Raw genomic sequence first — 23,322 nt, 5'->3', positions numbered from 1 at the left:
CGAACCCCCGGCGCCCCCCCGAAAGGGCTGAGCCGGTGCCGACATCAATCGCATCCATAAGGAAATATCCTTATGGTCCCAACGCATATCTGGCCGCAATGCCTTCCGCTGCCTAAATTGCTCGTCGTAGCGCAGCCACGCCAGTCCGCCATAAACTCGATAAGCCTCCCCTATCGCATCCATGTAGCCGAACAAAGCCGAACAATGCTCCGGCTCCTTCTCCCCGACCACGCTCGCCAAAATCGCAAATGCCTGTAGCCAGTTGGCAAAAGTCCGAGGAATAAGCCTATAACGGCGCTTTTCCTCCTCGTCCTTCTCCTTTTTGGAATCACTCGGCTTAACCCTATCCAAATTAAATTTCTCCAGGGGAAGCAGAGAAAATATCTCCACATATTCCCCTTTCCAAATTTTTTCCCGCACCTCCTTCTTTAAATGGGCCCCCAGCGGGCCCTCAAAACAAACATAAACTTCGCTTTTAGCCCTATCATCTAAGCGCACCACCTCATCCTCCTTCTCCTTTTCCTTCTCCTTTTCCTTCTCCTTTTCCTTCTCCTTTCCCCCCCCCGTCTCACTCCCCCCTTCGCCCCCCCCTCTACTCGCACCCGCTCCGTCACCCCCCGCCGCCGCCGAGGCCCCTAAACCGGCTGCACCCACCCACGCCGCCACCGGCGCCTGGGCCCCCTCCCCCCCCGCTCCCGAAGCCGCCGCCAGCCCCTGCAACAGCCCCAACAATTGACTCCACACTGCGAAACCAGCGGGCGCTGCCGTAGCCGCAGCCGCCCCCCCCCCCGAAGCCCCCCGCCAGCGCAGCCCCTGCCGCCTCCGCGGCCGTCTCACCCGACCGCCGCTCGGCGTCTCCCGAGACCGCCGCCTCGCTGTCCTCCGTCTGTCGTCCATCCGACTCCTCCGAACCGAAAGCCTCTTCCCCCTCCTCGCCGCTGGCCTCATCTTCCATCCGACATCCGGGGGGCGCCGCCGCAGCACCCCCCCCACCACGGCCGCCAGACAGGGCCGCCGCGTGGGCAGAGTCATCCCCGCTCCATCTCTTGCCCCGGGGTGACAACCCAGGAGACCGTCCTGTCCCCCGCGCCGGCACCCCGGGCCTCGACCTCTTGCGCCCGCCCCCCTGCCGACTGCAAGGGGCCTCTGGGCGCGGACGACCAGACGCCCGGCTCCGGATCTCAGCCGTCGTCGCCTCTGGCCCTCCTGGGCTATTGCAGGCCTCCATCCGCCGAGTCCTCCCGCTCCCACGGGAGACTGCCACATCCGGGGGCTGCACAGCGGTACTGAGTGACCCGGCGGTTGCCGCAGGGCTCCCGCCGTCACTCCTTCTCTCAGCCGCACCGGGGTCAGGCACCGCAGACCCCCCCCCGGCGCCGGACCTACCGCCACGTGCAGCCCCGCGGTCCCCCCGCCGACTGCAGGGGGATCTGCTGGCCTCTCTCCTGCGCCGAGCGCGCTCCCGGCCTGGAGCCGCTGCAGTCTCAGTAACTCCAGCCCGGAGGCCGGGACCGGAAGCAGGCCCCGTGCTGGCCACTCCCACCTCCCGACCGCCGCGGCTGGAACGAAGATTCCTCCCGCCGGCCTCTGCAGCAGCCAGACGCTGCTGCTGCGCTGCACTCTGCGGAGGGTCCCTGGAGGGGCTCTTACATCTCCTCCTCGCCCCCCCCCGCGCCCGGGGAATACCTGCGGGGGGGCCGCGACTGGCGCCCGCCGCTGCTGGGGGGACGAGGGGCAAGCGCCGACGGGTTAACCCCGGCAGCCCTGATGTGGGTCTGCACTGCCAGGGGCCCGTGCGCTGCGACCGCTGCCTGAATCAGACGCTGGAGCTCCTGAAGATCTGCCATGGAGGTGCACGTGCAGATCGTTCGGCGTCCGGAAACAGAAGAGGAGGTAACTCCTTCCTCTCCCAGCTAACCCTTTCCCTGCTCCTCCTCTTCCTCCCCGGCTAAAACCATCCCCCAAAGCCATATTAGGCATATACCACTGTCCCTATTAACCCATCACTCCCTACCTCCCCCTTGGTCATGTCGCCCCTCCCCCCAAGTGGGTCCGTGGCTTTCTAACTCAGGGTTTGCAGGACTGAACCGCGAGCGCCAAATGATTCCACGGCGATTGCGGTTTAGTTCATGTCACAGCTGCTCACAGGCCGGGCTGAACTCCAGAGCTCAGGTGACAGCTTACGAGTTCAGCCCAGTCTGTCCGCAGCTGTCATGAACTGAACCTCAAACTTCGGGGAATCAGTCGGCCATCGCGGTTCAGTCCAGGCTGCACTCTGGAGCTCAGGTGAGAGCTCCAGAGTTCAGTGCAGGTAACCGCAGCCATGACTGATATTACTGGCGGTTCCTCCGGTAGCCAGTGCGACACTGAGCATGTCAATTCTTTTTGCGTTTTTGCCAGCGTTTTTGAGCCCATCCAGTCAACGGATTTGGCTTAAGGCTATGTTCACGCACTGCATCTTTTTTTAACCACAAAGATGGAGCATTTTCGACCCCAAAAAATGCACCCATTGCAAAAATGCATAAAAAAAATGCATGCGTTTTTTGATGAGTTTTTACCACATTTTCCCAGTGCGTTTTTTTAGTCAAATCTATTCAATGCAAGGGCTCAAAAATGGTGGAAAATGCAAAGAGAATTGATATGCTGCATTTTTAAAAACGCAGCCAAGGTGCAGCCAAAAAAAGATGGCAAAAAATAGAAATCTCAGACTTTGCTGGGAGAAGGAATTGCATGCATTTAGGTGCATCTTTGTAACCTCAAAAATGCACCAAAAACGCAGTAAAAGATGCAGTGTGTGAACATAGCCAAAAACGCATTGGGCAAAATGTGGCAAAAATGCATCCTTTTTTTTATTCGTTTTTGCCAAGGGTTTGTTTTTTTGGGGGCAAAAACGCTGCATCTTTGTGGTTAAGAAAAGATGCAGTGTGTGAACATAGCCTTATAATTTAAAATTAAGTTAAAATCTCTGTTGAAACACTGATGGTAAAAACTGACACCGACCAAACACTGATGAAACTCAGATCTAGAACGCTGATGAAACTCAGATTGTTTCATGCATACGTGAAAAATCACAGATGCCTGAATAAAGCCTTATGTTTCCATTTTTAACCTAAAGACACCCAGGATGCACTCAATGTATAGGAAAGTGTGCACTTGTTTTGTGCATTTTAGGCTAACTAGTATTGAAAATTAAGGAATCCCCAAAAACAGTGTTCACAAAAGTACAAAAATTACTTAAAGGGGTTATCCAGCTTATTTTGACTTTTTTTTATTACACTATTGGGCTACATTGGGGCAGGTAAGTAGATAGAGAGCACTTACCTGCCCTGCTGTCAGCCCCTCTCCCCCAGCTCAGAGTGGTCATGTGACCGCTCCTGCCGCGATTTTGCTGCTTCCGGTCATTTCATATCAACATGGGCAGGACCATGTTGACATGCAAATCTGGAAACAGCATGTTGCCGCCCTGCCGGGTGGGTACAGTGCGCGAGTCCCCATCCCCTTCCCTGCACCCTCCCACACATTCACCCGCACCCTGTACTCTCCCCACAACCTCCCCCTGCACTGCTGTGGGACCTGTGACCTGGGGGAGGGGCCTGGTGGCGGCTGCCGTGGTGTCAGCTCCAGCACCGGGCCCCCTGCTAAGGATCGCACATTCAAATGTACCGGCATCACAGATCACAGATGCCGATATATTTGAAAGCGCTGATGAGAGGGAGCACAGCGCTGCTTCTCATCACTGTCCCGCTGTCTATGTCTGACAGTTCAGCGGTGACGTCACTACTGTGCTGATATGTCCTGACCAGACAGCGTGCGAACGTGCAGGAGCGGCGGGGACCGAGGAGGGGTAAGTATGTATTCCCTACATGTGTTCCCTATGGGGTAGGGGGTGTCGGTACAGAGCGCTGTGTGTGTGTGTGGTGCAGAGCCCGATGTGTGTGTGCGGTGCAGAGCCATATGTGTGTGTGCGGTGCAGAGCCATATGTGTGTGTGGGGTGCAGAGCCCTATGTGTGCGTGCGGTGCAGAGTCCGATGTGTGTGTGATGCAGAGCCATATGTGTGTGTGGTGTGCAGAGCCCGATGTGTGTGTGGTGTGCAGAGCCCGATGTGGGGCTGTTATTTCCAATGCTGTAGTGATAACAGGTCAGTGCTGGGCAGAATACTGACTGGGACTGTGTGTGCAGGGGGCGGACAGGGGGCGAGGCTGGACACTTGGGCGAGGCTGGACAGTGAGGCCGGGCGGTGCCAGCTGTGACTGGGAGGTTTAGCACAGGAAGTGGTCATGTTTGCTGGAGCTGAATGTAAACAAAGAGCTGCAGAAAATAAAGGGTAAATTCAAGAGGAATAAAAGTTAGAAAACAAAAACTAACAATGTAGGGGTGTTTTATATGACAGTACAGCACAGATTAGCTTAACAAAAAATTTTGAGTTTATGTCGGACAACTCCTTTAAACAGGAAATTTTGTACTTTTATGAACACCATTTTGTGCATTTTAACTATAAAGATTGTTCTATGAAACATCCAAATTTTAATAAATCCCTCCATATCCGATAACCCCTACATAACTTACCACATCTTCCTCAGTCCATGAATAAATATCAAAGGAGGGCAGCAGCTGCGGAAAAAGAATGGGGAAAAAAGGAAAAGAAGTTTAATATTGTTGCATTAACATTACTAATATTACAACTGTCATTACAAGTAGTACTGTTGGGTTACATGTCCTCTCGCTCTAGCAACCTAAGACTTTGGTTCACATATTGCATGGGTGAGCTCTATTCTTCTCCACAGGATGGACTACAAAGTCTTAAAAATTTTCCCTGGCTTGGGGTTTATTATATAATATATTATAATACCTTCTTTTTTTTTGCTCATTTATTCCTATTCCTTTGCACCTTGATCTCTGGATACATCACCTTCACCATTCATTTTCCCCTTCGCTTTCCCTCCCCCTTGATATAATTCATACATGCTGTGGCAGTATTCTTTTTCTATTTTTGAAAAAATATCACTGTATTTTACATGGTACCTTAGGATGGCTTGTATGTGTCGGGGGTGTGTAATGGCTGACAGTCAGTCATGTGGTTTCTGGCAATAGAAGGTCACAGTGTTTGGCTGTGAAAAATGCTCCCTGACTTTCCATTGTTCCTGCTGTCAGTATTCATTGGTATAGGTAGCTTTCCTGCTGGATTCATCTCTCTCCCTTTTGAACCCAGCAGGAGCATGACTTCTACCCGATCATCAGTATTATTTTAGTGCTTAAGTACCACTTCCTTCCTTGGATGGGTGCTGATGATATTTTCAGTTCATTCAAGCCTTGGTTGCAAATAGGTGGCTTGTACTCCAGTATTGAATGGTTGCTGAGAATTTTGCTGAACGTCTAGCTAAGTCATCTGTGGACAAATAGCATTTCCCCCCTGTGTGTCCTCCTTGTGTCTTCCTTTAGTGGGGTTGACGAAGAGCTCATCCCATCCATTCCCTATATAGGGCCCAGCACTAGGGATAGAGATGAGCAAACCTTTGGAGACTCAGTTCACCAGGTACATTCGTACCATAGATAAGGTTCGGTTTGTGACCCTGACTTGAACCGAATCTCAATGGAAGTGAGTAATTGGGCATTTTGTCTCTGCCCACATGCTGCCAGCCATAAGCAAAACACTTACGGGAGAGGGTAGGCGGGGTTTTTAAAAAAAATAAAATTGTGTGTGTGTGTGTGTGTGCCCACTGCATCTGATCATGCTGTTGTTATCCCAGTGTGAGCCATTCAAACACTGCATGCAGCTCGCACTGCGATTAGCATCTCTCATACCCAAGCACAGCGATGCGCGCTTGAGTGGATTACACTAGTGACGCACTCGAACTTTGAACCTGAACCCTTTTTTTTTTTGGAAGTCAGTTTCCAAACCCAAACCTTGAACCTCAGGTTCACTCATCTCTAACTAGGGATACCTAGGGTTAGGTGTCCAGCTCAGCACATAGGTACAAAACCTATCTTGGGTGGTGTTGAGGGACCCCAGGGACCAGCTGTAAGTTTAGTCAGGGGTCACCATCTCCCCCTTCCCTAAACACAGGGTTTCCCTTCCCTTTTTGCCATTTGTTTGGTACTTCCCCGTACCTATAGTGACAGTATGAAGCTGATATGCATTGTATAACTACTTTTTATACTAAGTATATCACAGCCAAACAATAAAGATTAAGCATTCATGGCCACATGAAGTACAGCCACAGACCACATTGCTTCTCATTTATATTAAAGTGATGAATGGGCTCATAGACTTTCTCTGGACCTAGAACCTCATTGATCTGCACTATTTAAATACTAGAAAACAGAAAAAATGTAGGTTTGCAGAACGGCGGTCTAGCATGTGTGTTGCTGTTAAAAATGCAAGGGATGGGACAGACCACTCCTGTAGTGACTGATGAGTGTCCAACCGGACTCGCGGGCACATGATCTATTTCCTGGAAAAACTCCATTTTTGTAAAAATTCATCCTATTAGGTATCTGAGCTCTGTTTTTTTCAGACAGAGCCCCAAACAGATAGAATTCAAACCAAAAGCGATCTTTTTACTTAAAGAGAACCAATCACCAGGATTTTCGTATATAATCTAAAGGCAGTGCTATACTGGCACTATCAGGCTGATTCTCTACATACCTGTAGTGGTCAGCTCGAATGTTTAGGTTTTGAAACCCAAGAAAGTAAAGTTTTTAAAATCAGCAGCTTCTTGAGTGACAGCAGCTGAAGATCAGATAATATCTGGGGGGAATTCATAGTTATCCTCTCCCGTTAGAATTAGCATAACGATTATTATATTATACAAACGATTCACTTTTTCTCTTGCAGGACCTGTGCTGAGGTCATACCCATGTGACCAGAAGGGATGGGGCAACATTTTTCTGTTGGCTGAGGCCCTGCCCCTTCTGGTCACATGGGTATGACCTCACACAGGTCCTGCTAGTGAAAAAGTAAATTGATTGTATAATACTTATGTTAGTTCTAACAGGGGGAGGGGATAATTATGAATACCCCACAGATATTATCTGCTCCTCAGCTGCTGTCACTCAAGAAGCTGCCGATTTTATAAACTTTACTTTCTTGAGTTTCAAAACCTAAACATCCGAGCTGACCACTACAGGTATATATAGAAGCAGCCTGATAGTGCCAGTATAGTACTGGCTTTAGCTTATATATGAAAATCCTGGTGATTGGTTCCCTTTAAATGTAGAAGGTAGATGAGGTTAACCACTTTGGAGACAATCCCATACTAACCAGATTATTTCCATATGGAGCGGACAATGACTTAATTCATGGAGACTGATACTCTTCTCCCCCATACATTACATTTTCCATAAAGCCTGATAATGATATCACATGCGCGGGACCAGATTGACCATTTGCATAAATGACTTGAATACATTATGTCCTCACAATGGCATCAGACACTAATAAATTGAAGTTCAATAACTTTGGTCAGGGAAACAGCATGTGAACCCTTTTAGAGCCCCCACTATGTATGGCCGGTGACCACCATTCCTCCGGAGTCCATCTAGTTGGTACATACCGCTAAAGAACAATTTATTTTGGCAACATTTTCCATTAACGCTAGCTGCATTTACATGATCTGCTCTGAATTAATACATTTGCTGACATATGTAGAAATCAAAATGTCCTTGGACTTTTCTTTTTTTTCAAGCCTTTTTTTCTTTATTATGAGATCCCAACGTCAACGTCAATGAAAAATTGAAAAAAAACAGTGAATTCTTTGGTAAGAGACAGACAAGGCCAGAGTTCACTGGTGAAATGTATTATCCTCTGCTGTCCTGACGTCCTCAGCTGGGGGTCAACATTTACCCATGTGCGTGGTGCACTAAGGTCCTCGGTTATTCTTCCTGAATTGCTTTTTACTATGATTATCCAATTATGCATTCAAAAAAATAAAATGCAAGCAGAATTGTGATCGCTGTCAGTCCTATCAGCAGTTCTATATTTCCATTAAACGGTGGTTAAAAATACATATATGCATGGCATAAGTAGAAGGATATGCTAAAAGCCCTGTGCTCAAAGTCAGTATCACGTCCGAATTCCCACTCTTATAATTGCATGTAGACATCTAATAGCATAAATGTAACACAGAGGTCACCTTTATGGCTTCTAATGGTTATCATTAAGCTAATATTATTTGACTATGGCCAGCGAGGCTGATTTAATGAAAACCGAAGCGTTATGGAAATGTCCTATTTAGTTCCAGGGAATTCAGGGTTGCTAGAAAATTGTTGTCAAATTAAAGAAAAAATAAAGATGCAGTGGAATTAATTTATAGTGTGTAAATGTACAAGAAAACAAAAGCCTAATTTCATGTGGAAATACATCACATAGCCATGACTTACCAATCGGCCAAATAGATGTAGAAACTTGGCACTCAAGATCAATGTGAATAGTGGTTTTTATTGTGAAGAACTTGTAGGACCAGCACAAGCACAGAGGTTTCGGTCAAAAGACCTTCATCAGTGTGAGTGCAGAGGGTCCTCAGAAAGTATAGTAGCGTGGCAAGCCGCGTAGCTGGGTATGAGATGGTGTCCACCGCTGTCTGTGTCGCACAGTCCACAGTTACGAGATATGCCATGAATGGGCAACTGGGCAGATATACAAATGGCCATTTATATACAGTCAGGGCCAGAAATATTTGGACAGTGACACAAGTTTTGTTATTTTAGCTGTTTACAAAAACATGTTCAGAAATACAATTATATATATAATATGGGCTGAAAGTGCACACTCCCAGCTGCAATATGAGAGTTTTCACATCCAAATCGGAGAAAGGGTTTAGGAATCATAGCTCTGTAATGCATAGCCTCCTCTTTTTCAAGGGACCAAAAGTAATTGGACAAGGGACTCTAAGGGCTGCAATTAACTCTGAAGGCGTCTCCCTCGTTAACCTGTAATCAATGAAGTAGTTAAAAGGTCTGGGATTGATTACAGGTGTGTGGTTTTGCATTTGGAAGCTGTTGCTGTGACCAGACAACATGCGGTCTAAGGAACTCTCAATTGAGGTGAAGCAGAACATCCTGAGGCTGAAAAAAATAGAAAAAATCCATCAGAGAGATAGCAGACATTCTTGGAGTAGCAAAATCAACAGTCGGGTACATTCTGAGAAAAAAGGAATTGACTGGTGAGCTTGGGAACTCAAAAAGGCCTGGGCGTCCACGGATGAAAACAGTGGTGGATGATTGCCGCATACTTTCTTTGGTGAAGAAGAACCCGTTCACAACATCAACTGAAGTCCAGAACACTCTCAGTGAAGTAGGTGTATCTGTCTCTAAGTCAACAGTAAAGAGAAGACTCCATGAAAGTAAATACAAAGGGTTCACATCTAGATGCAAACCATTCATCAATTCCAAAAATAGACAGGCCAGAGTTAAATTTGCTGAAAAACACCTCATGAAGCCAGCTCAGTTCTGGAAAAGTATTCTATGGACAGATGAGACAAAGATCAACCTGTACCAGAATGATGGGAAGAAAAAAGTTTGGAGAAGAAAGGGAACGGCACATGATCCAAGGCACACCACATCCTCTGTAAAACATGGTGGAGGCAACGTGATGGCATGGGCATGCATGGCTTTCAATGGCACTGGGTCACTTGTGTTTATTGATGACATAAAAGCAGACAAGAGTAGCCGGATGAATTCTGAAGTGTACCGGGATATACTTTCAGCCCAGATTCAGCCAAATGCCGCAAAGTTGATCGGACGGCGCTTCATAGTACAGATGGACAATGACCCCAAGCATACAGCCAAAGCTACCCAGGAGTTCATGAGTGCAAAAAAGTGGAACATTCTGCAATGGCCAAGTCAATCACCAGATCGTAACCCAATTGAGCATGCATTTCACTTGCTCAAATCCAGACTTAAGACGGAAAGACCCACAAACAAGCAAGACCTGAAGGCTGCGGCTGTAAAGGCCTGGCAAAGCATTAAGAAGGAGGAAACCCAGCGTTTGGTGATGTCCATGGGTTCCAGACTTAAGGCAGTGATTGCCTCCACAGGATTCGCAACAAAATATTGAAAATAAAAATATTTTGTTTGGGTTTGGTTTATTTGTCCAATTACTTTTGACCTCCTAAAATGTGGAGTGTTTGTAAAGAAATGTGTACAATTCCTACAATTTCTATCAGATATTTTTGTTCAAACCTTCAAATTAAACGTTACAATCTGCACTTGAATTCTGTTGTAGAGGTTTCATTTCAAATCCAATGTGGTGGCATGCAGAGCCCAACTCGCGAAAATTGTGTCACTGTCCAAATATTTCTGGACCTAACTGTATGCTAAATATCTCATTTTTCTTAGGTTTTCCTTAGCAGTAATGCAGGTCCATGTTCACACATTCATGGTTTCCATACTTTAGCATTATCAGAGTGCAAACTGTCTTTTTGTATATTTTGTGTCGCACAGCCCACATAGACAGCATGGACACTGCGTCATATCCAGCTATGCTTCTCGCAACACTACTATACTTTCCATGGACCATCTGCACGCACACTGATGAAGGTCTTTTGACCGAAACGTCTGTGCTTGTGCTGGTCCTACAACTTCACAATAAAAAACACTATTCACATAGATCTTGAGTGCCAAGTTTCTACATCTACTTGAGACAGTTTTGGACCCTACTTGTGCTCAACCCCAGAAGTGCTGTGTATATCAACTTACCAATCGGCCAAGGCCTGTTTGGCATTGTCTTTGCATGGCACCACTACCATGTCAGACGTTCAATATATTGAGTTCAGAGCTTTGTGTAGACTACAGGATTGATTTAATTTTTAGTAATAAGCTTAACAAATTTATTATGGGGGAATTGACACCACAAACTTCTTTCATGGAGGCACCGGGATGAAGTCTAAATAACACACTTGTCAACTTTTGGTTAATGCACAGCGTCCTTTTCCACCTTCTAATTGTGCATTTGGATGCCACGGCTCCATCTGATGATGGATCATCTCCACGTAATGCATAAGAAACCTTCTACAAGCTGCTGTTTAGGAGCTTTTGGGATTTTTTTGGTTTGGGCCTGGGAGATTTAACATGTTTTCTAGGTCTCCATTTTTACCAGGATTTTTCAAGAGAGATGGCAAATATGTTTAAAGCATCACTCTAGCGGGTTTTTTTTTTAATTTTATTTTACCCTGGAATGATGCTTTAAATCTAAGTCCCCTGACCTGAGTCTCAAATGCACCCTCCTGTGGCTTCACCATCTATCGGCGTTGCTACTGTCGGTCTCCAATGATTTGTGTCCTGCCGGCTGTTCCAGTGTTTCATGGAGAAAGCTGGAGGTCACAACTCAATGCAAGTCTATGAAAGCTTCATTCTTGCTCTCATAAACTTGCACTGAGAGCCTGCAACGAAACTTCTGGACAGTCAGAAGTTGCGGGCTCAAAATGGCACCACGAGATCAGAGTGGTGCCGAAAAAAGATGAAGCTGCCGGATGGTGAGTATAATAGGGTCATATAGGTGTCATGGGACTTAAATTTAAAGAATCACTTCAGCGCTGAAAAAAAACACAATGCAGTTGTGCTTTAATAACTCTGAAATAGTGGTGCTCTAGTACAACCTGCTCCTCTGGGGTCCTAGATTATGTAACCATTGTGGCCATCCTTGGCTAAGAGGAGCTACCAAGGAAGAAGATGTCACATACTGTGTGGCCTTCATTTCAGCCCTCTTGGATGGATATGGATATTAAAGTAGAGATTGACAGGTATCCAATGTGAACCTGAATCATTGTAGATACCCCTTTGTTAGCTCCTTGCTGATATTTATTTATTTTTATATATACCATATATATATATATATATATATATATATATATATTGTATATAGCAAAAATTAGTTAAACAGATTGTAGCTCTCCAGACATGAAAGTGTACAAGGAAGAAAGATGATAATATAAACAGAAAAGTAGAAGAGGACAGCAAAAGAACAAACCTGAAGAAAAAAGGGGAGGATATGGGTGAGAGGGGACAGCAATATGACAGTGTTCCCAGATGAGGCCCAAAGAGCACAGATCAGTTCTTCCCCAAAAAGGACAGATAGTCAGCTGCTGCTCTAAATTCCATCCAATAAAGCCAAGTTTTGCTTTAGCGATCATAACAGTTATTAATCGTGTAAATGAGTTCTTCCATAATATATCACATCATTTACTTTAGAACACCAGGGTGAGCTTGTGGGAGTAGTAGCTTTCTTCCAAAGTAGGGGTCGGACTTGAACTGAACCTCATAGGAAGTCACTAATTGGGCAGTTCGGGTCTCAGCCTACATGCAGCCAGCCATAAACAGATCACTTCCGTGGGCGGGGTTTTTCGTTTTGTTTTTGTTTGGTGCACACTGTATCCGATCACGCTGTTCTTGCTCCCAGTTGAGCCATTCAAATACTGCAAGCGGCCCCTCTGTTCTGAGCACCGAGTGTACCCAAGCACAGCGATGCTCACACAAGTGGTTTGCATATGTAAAGCACCCAATCTCTGAACCAGAAATCTGTTTTTTTTTGTAAAGTCTGTGTTTGGTATGAACATCAAACCTCGAGTTCACTCATCTCTATGGGGTGGCACGGTGCTTCAGTGGTTAGCACTGCAGTCTTGCAGCGCTTCGGTTCAAATCCCACCAAGGACAACATCTCCAAGGAGTTTGTATGTTCTTCCCGTGTTTGCGTGCGTTTCCTCCGGGTTTTCCGATTTTCTCCCACATTCCAAAGATAAACTGATAGGGATCTTAGATTCTGAGCCCCAATGGGGACAGTTTTGCTGATGTATGTAAAGCGCTGTGGAATTAATGGCGCTATATAACTGAATAAATATTATTATTATTATTATCTTTACTCATGGGTTACAAAAGGGGAAATCAGTCCAGGAATGAAGCTGTGCTGATACATGAGAACTACTGAAAGTAGCAGTATTTTGGACAAACAAAGCTCACATCCAGCATATATTACTGGGAAGGACAAAGCCAGTGCCACATAAGAAAAGTTTAAAACTAAGAGCAAACTGCATATAATGGAGCCTGGGAATGAGTGAAGCTATAAACTAAGGCCAACTTTTATGAGTCAAGTCCATTTTTTTCATGTCTAAGGTTTCCATAGACTTTAACTGTAGTTGAATTTTTTTGTGCAATAAGACTGTCGAGAATAAAGCAAAGATCATTGAGCAATAGGCAATTACTTCTATACTGCCACCAGCTACAAAGTTCTGTATGTTTGACATATATTCTAATGAGGAGCGATTAGCTGCTCGCTGCAGAAAGTAATCCGTCTAATAACAGTAAATTGCTTTGTTCTATAATACTGAAACCACTGGATAATCTGCCATTCCTAATACAACCAGAATAAATATGTTCTCTTCAATTTTAAGCAAAGTAGAAATTCATTAAGAGCATTGAAACTGCCTGATTAAAGAAATACAATACTTAAATATGCTGTAATTCTTCTTAATACAGCATGACAGATCGGGGGATTGAAATGTGGTGATGAATCCTATTCTAACACGGATGGCTCAATACAAGACAATTGCTTGAAGAATGTATTAAAGAAGGGTAATCTGTATTGCCAGGACCTGCGGCGTTTAATTACCGTGAAGCAGACAAGACTAAAATGTTGAATGTTATTAGTGAAGAAATGTGAAAGGGCTTAAAATAAACAGGATCCGGTGCTGGTGGGCTTAAAACTTTGATACAAAGGATGATGTTTCTGAAGAATGAACAAAGTACATGATAAAATGTTGAATTGTTAATGTTGTTTATAACATATTACTAATTATTTGGTCAGTAATGGCCACTGGTTGCGACCACTGCTAACAGTGCCGAGAAGAGTGGTCTTCTGGAGTCATAGAATCATAGAATGGTTGAGTTGGAAGGGACCTCAAGGGCCATCGGGTCCAACCCCCTGCGAGTGCAGTTTTCATAAATCATCCCAGCTATATGTTTACCCAGCTTCCGCTTGAAGATTTCCATTGATGGAGAGCTCACCACCTCCATTGGTCACCTGTTTCACTCTCTGGCTACCCTCACTGTCAGAAAATTTTCCTAATGTCTAATCTGAATCTCCTTCCTCTAAAGGGTGCTTTACACGAGACGATCTATCGTGCGATAGATCGTCGGGGTCACGGTTTTTGTGACACACATCCGGCATCGCTTGTGACGTCGGCCTGTGGGACACCTCCTAGCGACACAGTATCGCTCACAAACCGTGAGTCGTGTACTCGTCGCTAGGTTTCATAATATCGTTTATGAAACATGGCGCCGGTTGTTCATTGTTACCGTGGCAGCACACATCGCTCCGTGTGACACCACGGGAGCGATGAACATCGCTTACCTGCTTCCCGCGGCTCCCACCGGCTATGTAGAAGGAAGGAGGTGGGCGGGATGTTTATATCCCGCTCATCTTTGCCCCTCCATCTCTCTATTGGCCGGCCGCCGTGTGACGTCGCTGTGACGCCGAACATCCCTCCCACTCCAGGAAGTGGATGTTCGCCGCCCTCAGCGACGTCGCACGGGAGGTAAGTACGTGTGACGGTGGTTAAACAACTTTGTGCGCCACGGGCAATCAATTGCCCGTGACGCACAAACGACGGGGGCGGGTACGATCGATTGTGAAATCGCACGATCGGTCGACCCGTGTAAAGCAGGCTTTAGTTTCTACCCATTGTTTCTTGTACATCCTTGATCTAATGAGAACATGGTAGTTCCCTCTATAGAATCTTGGTCATCCCAGAGAAGATGGCCATTATGTAGAGCATGTGATAATACTGAAAACCATTATTGGATAGCGTGTGGTCCTTTGTTTTTACCAATATGTCATTAATTATGTAATTGGAAAAACTCTTCCATTTATTGTTTTTGAATACAGCGCGTTGTGAGGATTCTCCGGGCGGTCATATGTCTGCAAGTATGCGATCTGCCTACTTCCGGCCACATTCCGACCAGATGGTATACAGGCTTGCTCTGCACACTTGCATTAAGTGAGCCCGCAACTATCTAGTTGGCACATGACCGTATGTATGCAAATCTGCAAATCACATACTTGTGGTCATAATCCTCAGAGCACGTAATGCATACAATGTCAGGATTCACAAGTCTGCAGTCACATACAGTGACTGCAGACTTGTAGTTTAAAGGGAACCTGTCACCAGATTTGGCGACTAAAAGCTGTGGCAACCACCAGTGGGCTCTTATATACAGAATTCTAACATGCTGTATATAAGAGCCCAGGGCGCTGTGTAGAACATAAAAAAACACTTTATAATACTCACCTAAGGGGCGGTGTGGTGCAGACTGGTCGAATGGGTGTCTCCGTTCCCTGATAAAGGCGCCTCCTCTTTCGGCCATCTTTGTCCTTCTTCTGAAGCCTGGATGCATGATGTGTCCTACGTCATCCACACTAGCCAGCATTGAGGTCCTGCGCAGGAGCACTTTGATCTGCCCTGAGCAGGGCAGATCAAAGAATTGTAGTGCGCCTGCGCAGGACCTCAATGCAGTCTCGTGTGGATGACGTAGGACGCATCATGCATCCAGGCTTCAGAAGAAGAAGAAGGAGGACAAATATGGCCGAATGAGGAGGCACCGGCACCAGAGAACAGAGACACCCATCCGACCAGTCTGCACCGCACCCTTTAGGTGAGTATTATAAAGTGATTTTTATGTTCTACACAGCGGCCTGGGCTCTTACATACAGCATGTTAGAATACTGTATATAAGATCTCACGGGTGGTGGCCGCAGCTTATAGACCCCAAATCTGGTGACAGGTTCCCTTTTAGACCGGACAACCCCTTCAAGCACTGAAATCACATAGGCCACATGATTGTGGAATTTTGTCATAGTTCATTTTTTATGAGCAGCAGAGAATCAAATAAGAAGAAACCTTGAATGCATTTGAAAAAAAAACCTGTATGTGAGATTAGGCAAGATACAGTATATCATAAAAATGAGTACACCTCTCACCCTCACATTTTTGTGAATATTTTATTATGGCTTTTCCTGTGACAACACTGAAGATATGACGTTTTAATACAATGTACAGTAGTCAGTGTACAGCTTGTATAACAATAGATTTGGTGCCTCTAAATACCTCAACACACCAGTCATTATTGACAAAACCTCTGCCAACAAAAGTGAGTGCACCCCTAAGTGAAAATGGCCAAATTGTGCCTAAAGCGTCAGTATTTTGTGTGGCCACCATTATTTTCAAGCACTGCCTTAACTCTCTTGGGTAAGGAGCTCACTAGAGATTCACAGGAACAACTGGATACTCTTCTATCCTCCAGGACGACATCACGGAGCTGGTAGATGTTAAAGACCTTCCATTTGAGGATGCCCAACATACCCTCAATTTCTTTAGCAAGGCAGTGGTCAACTTGGAGGTGTGTTTGAGGTGGTTATCATGCTGGAATACTGCCCAGCGGACTAGTTTCCGAAGGGAGGGTTCGCGCTCTGCTTCAGTATGTCACAGTACATGTTGGTATTCATAATTCCCTCAATGAACTGTAGCTCCCCACAGCCAGCAGCACTCATGCAGCCCCAAACCATGACACTCCCACCACCATGGCTGACTTTAGGCAGGGCACACTTGTCTTTGCCCTCCTCACCTGGTTGCTGCCTCACGCTTGACACCATCTGAACCCACTAAGTTTATCTTGGTCTCAACAGACCACAGGACATGGTTCCAATGATCCATGTTCTTAGTCAGCTTGTCTTCAGCAAGTTTTCTTGTGCATCATCTTTAGCAGAAGCTTCCTTCTGGCAAGACAGTCATGCAGAGCAATTTGATGCAGTGTGTGGCATATTGTCTAAGGGCTGACAGGCGTAACCCCCCCCCCCCCCCCACCTCTGTAGCCTCTGCAGAAATGCTAGCAGCACTTATATGTCTATTTTGAAAAGACAATCTCTGGATATAATGCTGAGTACATGCAATCAACTTCTTTGGTTCTTTGGTCGATCATGGCGAGTTCTGCTCTGAGTGGAATCTGTCATGTTAAACTGTATGGTCTTGGCCACCGTGCTGCAGCTCATTGTCAGAGTGTTGGCAATCTTCTTATAGACTCGGCCATCTTTAGGTAGAGCAACAATACTTTTTTCAGATCCTCAGAGAATTCTTTGCCATGAGGAGCCATGTTGAGCTTCCAGTGACCAGTATGAGAGAGTGTGTGAGCGATAATACCAAATATAACACAGCTGCTCCCCATTCACACCTGAGACCTTGTAACATTAATGTCCAAAAAAAAAACTGTGGGGGAAAAAAACTTTTTTTTTCTCTTCTTCATTTTTCTTTTTTTTTCTCCTTTTTTTTCTCTTTTGTCATACTTTCAACTCCTCCATTCTTTGACTAAAAGTTTTGTTTTATTTCATTTTAATTTATGCATATACCAGTTAGTTCACCAGTAACCTTTTGAACTCTGATTCATCTGAATCAGTTATCATGGTTTTTTTGGAATCTTTTGTGTGATACCTTGTGTATTTAAAACCATAACTCGGTGCATATTCTGAGGAAGAAGTGGGATTTCACCCTCAAAATGCGTTAATAAAGTACTTTTTTATCCGCATCATGAACTGGACCTTCATTTCATTCACAGCAGAGCAGACTGATTCAAGTTTTTGCAAGTTCTCTTATGATTTCTTCGTGACACCGGGGAGGGCAAATGGCTAATTGGGCACAATTTGATGACCATTTTCACTTACGGGGTTTACTCACTTTTGTTGCCAGCGGTTTAGAAATTACTGACTGTGTATTGCATTATTTAGAGGGCACCAAAAGTACACTGTTATACAAGTTATACTGACTACTTTACATTGTATCTTCTGTGTTATCCCCTGAAAACATATAATAAAATATTTACAAAAATGTGAGGGGCGTACTTAGTTTTGTGCTATACTGTACAACAGTTGATCAAAACTGTCCATGATTATCATAGTCTGTCCAATCTTGTTAAGCATTATTCCCTGCCGATGCTTGGCCATAATTTAATCCAAGCAAAGTGTGTGTGTGCTGGCAAATAGCCTTAACCTAAGGGGTACTTTACACATTGCGACATTGCTAGCATCGGCTAGCGATGTTGCGAGCGATAGCACCCGCCCCCGTCGCACATGCGATATCTTGTGATTGCTGCCGTAGCGAACATTATCGCTACGGCAGCATCACACACACATACCTGGTCGGCGACGTCGCTGTGACCGCCGAACAATCCCTCCTTCAAGGGGGAGGTGCGTTCGGCATCACCGCAACGTCACTAATCGGCCGGCCAATAGAAGCGGAGGGGCGGAGATGAGCGGGACGTAACATCCCGCCCACCTTCTCCCTTCCGCATTGCCGTCGGGACGCAGGTAAGGAGATGTTCCTCGCTCCTGCGGGTTTACACACAGCGATGTGTGGTGCTGCAGGAACGACAAACAACATCGTACCTGCAGCTGGAGCGACATTATGAAAATGAACGACGTGACACAGATCAGCGATTTTTGACTGTTTCACGCTTGTTCATCGTCGCTCCTAGGATTTACATATTGCGATGTCGCTACCGGCGCCGGATGGGCGTCACAACAACCGTGACCCCGACGATATTTCGGTAGCGATGTCGCAACGTGTTAAGCCCCCCTAAGTGTTCGCTAACACTTGCGCATAAAATATCAGTCTCATTCTCATCCAGAAAAGAGGGGAGAGTCCTATGCAAGTGTGCGATTTTTTTTTTTTTCTCGCCTAGCATATGCCATCTGTATGCAATGCATTTTTTTTCTCTTTAGCTATTAATCTACAATATTTTTAAGCCCTTCACCCCGATTTTAAGTTTTTCGTTTTTGTTTTTTCCTCTCCTTCCGAGAGCCGTAACGTTTTTATTTTTTCGTCAATCTTGCCATATGAGAGCTTGTTTTTGGCAGGATGAGTTAAGTTGTACTTTAAAATGAAACCATAAGTTTTACCATATAGTGTACTGCAAAACAGCAAAAAAAATCCAAGTGCAGAAAAATTGCAAAAAAAAGTGCGATTGCACAAGGGTTTTTGGGGTATTTTATTCACTGTGTTCACGATATGGTAAAACTGATGTGTCTGTGTGATGCCTCAGGTTAGTACAAGTTTGTAGATACCAAACATGTATGGGTTTACTTTTATTTAAGGGGTTAAAAAAATTCAGAAGTTTGTCCCAAAAAAGTGGCACACTTTTTGCCCCATTTTCTGCGACCCTGTAGCATTCTCATTTTTTGGGATAAGGGGCTCAGTGACAGTTTATTTTTTGCGTCTCAAGCTGACATTTTCAATGGTACCATTTCTGCACAAATGCTACGTTTTGATCGCCTTTTATTGCATTTTGCACAAAATTTGCGATGACCAAAAACTACAATTTTGGCATTTGGAATTTTTTACCGCTATGCCGTATCAGAATAATTGATTTTATATTTTGATAGATTGGGCTTTTCTGAAAGCGGCGATACCAAATGTGTGTATATTTTTTATGTTTTTAACTCTTTAATTTTTAAGGGGGTGATTTGAACTTTTTAGGTTTTTTTTATTTTTTAACTTTTTTTTACTTTTTTTTTTTACTTTACCCCCTAGGGGGCTATAAGGATCAGCAGTCTGATTGCTCATTCATTTGGGTTGATCAGATCGGCACAGCTGAGATCACCAGAAATGCTGCTCTCCTCTTAGGCTGTGTGCGCAAGTTGCGTTTTTTCATGCGTTTCCGCAGTGTTTTAAACTGCAGCGTAAACGTATGCGTTGTGCGTCCCCAGCAAAGTCTATGACAATTCAGCAAATTCCATGCTCACGTTGTGTTTTGAAACGCAGCATTTCGGATGCCACATTTTTGACAAAATTGATGCGTTCTAAAAAGCAACATCTCACTTCTTTTGTGCGTTTTGGATGCTTTTCTCTCTCTGTCTATGGTAGAGCACGCATCCAGAACGCATCCAAACTACATTCAAAATGCATCCAAAATGCAGCGTTTTGGCTGCGTTTTTAAACGCACATGCAGTGACAAAATGCTGCAGATTATTTGTCACGGCAGAACGCAACGTGCGCACATAGCCTCACAGATGGCGCTCTGCCGCCTGTAACAGGAACTATGTCATGATAGTGACAGGAGTCATTTCACATGACCTGTTACTACCATGGCAATCATCGGGTCCCCATGATCGCGTAACAGATCCTCTGTGATCTGCCCTTCATGATTTAGGACGTACCTGTACTTCCTCATTTGTGAAGGGGTTAAGTACCATTTACAGTGTTCTGTGTTACAGAATGGTGATGTAGCTTTGTAATGATACGAGGAAGGAAGAGCTAGAGGCAGAAGGAGGAGGTAGAGGTAGGCGCTAGAGGCAGAGGAAGGAACTAGAGATAGAGGAACTAGAGGCAGGAAGAGGAGCTAGAGGCGGAGGTAGGAGCTAGAGGCAGAGGGAGGAACTAGAGATAGAGGAACTCGAGGTAAGAAGAGGAGCTAGAGGCGGAGGTAGGAGCTAGAGGCAGAGGGAGGAACTAGAGATGGAAGAACTCGAGGCAAGAAGAGGAGCTAGAGGCGGAGGGAGGAACTAGAGATGGAGGGAGGAGCTAGAGGCAGAGGAAGGAACTAGAGATAGAGGAACTAGAGGCAGGAAGAGGAGCTAGAGGCGGAGGTAGGAGCTAGAGGCAGAGGGAGGAACTAGAGATGGAGGTAGGAGCTAGAGGCAGAGGGAGGAACTAGAGAGAGGAACTCGAGGCAAGAAGAGGAGCAAGAGACGGAGGTAGGAGCTAGAGGCAGAGGGAGGAACTAGAGATAGAGGAACTCGAGGCAAGAAGAGGAGCTAGAGACGGAGCTAGAGGCAGAGGGAGGAACTAGAGATGGAGGGAGGAGCTAGAGGCAGAGGAAGGAACTAGAGATGGAGGAACTAGAGGCAGGGGGAGGATCTAGAGGTGGAGAGAGGAGCTATAGGCAGAGCTCCACCTCTTCCTCCCTCTTGTATCTACAGAGAATCTCATGAGCACCAACTGTCATCTCCTATCTCAGTAATGGGAAAGTCTTCACTGAATACAGATTTTACCCCAGAATTGAGCATTTTTATAATGACTGATCAATTCTGGCAGAGAAAGAAGCAAATTTGTCTGATAAGATACATTACAAAGTTGCTTAATTTCATATGTATTTTTGATTTATGAAATAAAAATTAAAATGACAGTTACGCTTTAAGTCTCGAAGGGTTTGTCCAGGCTGCAGCCCATCAGTGACTGCTCAGCTATAGTCACTTAATATTCTTTGGCTCTGACCCTGATGGCAGTGCCCAGGATAGGAGACATTGTTTTATTTTATTCTTACACTCCCCTGAGATTAATTTAATTATAGTAGTTCACAACCCCTTTGACTTGAGAGCTATGATTTCAAAAACAAGACGACCACAAATCTCATAGAACTTGTTTTTAATTGTTAATGGTAATTACGGTAGATAACAGTGACATAACTGTACACCCAATCCAACATCAGTTTAATTTAGGAAAATGAGAAATAATACAAATGTAAGCTAATCCTGTGTACTTTCCTTTTTGACAAAAAGGCTTTACCGTTATGACCTACTATAAAAACAACTAAATATATTTACAGTTCTCCGGCTACTAACGTCACCTGCCATGTGAATGTATTTGTATTTTGGCACCACACAACCCTATTCATCTTGTGTCACAGTAAAAACCCATTTGTGATCCTACTGAGCAATAAATATGAAATTCCTTAATGGAAGTGTTTAGTAGAGCCATGATCTCACATTATAATAAATATTATGTTTTCAGCAGAATATTCCGGCTCAAAAAAACGTATTGTATTGGCAAAAAAAGCCTAAAAAGACACAAATACACAAACTTCATTTAAACCGTTGCCAGCATTGAGGTGTTTGCAATGGCAACAAATATGCAACAAAAAAACAAGAAAAAGTTACGATATCACTTTGTTTCTTAAGAAAAGACAATGTTTCAAGTTACACCACATAAAAGCAAATACAACATATGAACAACTAAAAAAATGTGTATACAGAGGCATTTTTTTATTACAAAAGGCAAAACTGGTTGACTTTGTGATTCACGCTGAAAAGTTCCAAAAAAACCCAACATACTTCATTTTCTAAACAGTGTTTTCATTCACTACTGTCATCTGACCAATCAAAATCACTGAAGCCGATGGCCATGTTAATCTTCTTTCCTTTCCTGACCGAGGTGGTTTTGCTGGAATTCTGCTTGGCTTGCATGTTAATCTGCATCCCAGAATGCAGGACGGGTCCTACATCTCCCATGTCGAACATATTCCCGAAGCCCTTCATCATGGCCTGTAGGCTTTTGTTCACGTTATCTACCTCCCCGTTACTGGTGGCTGTGATCTGACATGACATCTCTGCGCTGTTTGACTCCTCTGTTTTAGATTCAAAGAAACACTTCTGAGAAATTCTCGGAACAAGAGGAAAAAAAAGCTATTAAAACAAAAAAAAAAAAAAAAAAAAGGAAAGGAAAGGACAGAAGGAAAAAAGGAAAAGTTAAAATCAATATAAATCAAAGGATCCATAAATAAACTGGATTAGTTGGCAGTAGATGGAAAATTATATGATTAGTGAATCAAAACACATAAGATGCCAGGAGATATCCAACTTGGCCTTTGATTGTGTTTCTATATTATTATTATTATTTGTTTTTACTATTAGGGAGGATATTCAAGAAGAGAAAATTAAGAAAAGTTTTGACAAAAAGTGAATAATCATAAAGTAAAAGTTCTGTCCAGTCATTGAAAGGAATCTGTCATCGGGATTTCATCCCCCCCCACCTCTCAAAAACATCTATTTATATGTGTAAATACTTCATTTTCTGGAACAATTTCAAGGGTGCCAACATTTTTGGCCATGTCTGTAGCTCTTTCAAAGGCAAGTCCAGCAATATCTTTTCAGGACCAGTCCATGCCTCTTTTACTGAGAAATCAGTGTCTAAATTGATATGCAATTGAAGCTGGAGAGCTATTTGTAGATCTGAAGCCTCTGTCACTCCACCTCTATTCCCCACCCAGCTCCTCTGCTTCCATGCCTCCTTTACTGAGAAATCAGTGTTTGAATTGATGTGCAAATGAGGCTGAAGAGCTATTTGTAAATCTAAAGCCTCCGTCACTCCAGCTCTATTCCCCACCCAGCTACTACACCTGCATGCTTCTGTTATTGGGAAATCAGCATCTAAATTGATATGCAAATGAGGCTGAAGAGCTATTTGTAGATCTGAAGCCGATATCATATGCAATTGAAGCTGGAGAGCTATTTGTAGATCTGAAGCCTCTGTCACTCCAGCTCTATTCCCCACCCAGCTCCTCCGCCTCC

General features: G+C 44.7%; 1 protein-coding gene across 4 annotated transcripts in view; it reads right to left on the bottom strand.

Moving 5' to 3' along the window:
• The window catches only part of MAP3K20 (mitogen-activated protein kinase kinase kinase 20), a 276,975-nt gene that overhangs the window by 74,775 nt on the left and 178,878 nt on the right, over positions 1-23,322 (bottom strand). For 3 of the 4 annotated variants that reach the window (XM_075317342.1, XM_075317345.1, XM_075317344.1), the window contains exon 12: positions 4,569-4,613. In XM_075317342.1, coding sequence (XP_075173457.1) covers positions 4,569-4,613 — 45 coding nt within the window. Of the gene's footprint in view, positions 1-4,568; positions 4,614-21,385; positions 22,438-23,322 lie in introns of those variants that run through there. The other variant, XM_075317346.1, reaches the window with a different exon arrangement.

This window comes from Anomaloglossus baeobatrachus, chromosome 7 (assembly GCF_048569485.1).
Source record: "Anomaloglossus baeobatrachus isolate aAnoBae1 chromosome 7, aAnoBae1.hap1, whole genome shotgun sequence".
NCBI classification, from domain to species: domain Eukaryota; kingdom Metazoa; phylum Chordata; class Amphibia; order Anura; family Aromobatidae; genus Anomaloglossus; species Anomaloglossus baeobatrachus.
Note: the sequence above shows the minus strand (reverse complement) of the source record. Positions and strands in the feature narration are given on the sequence as shown.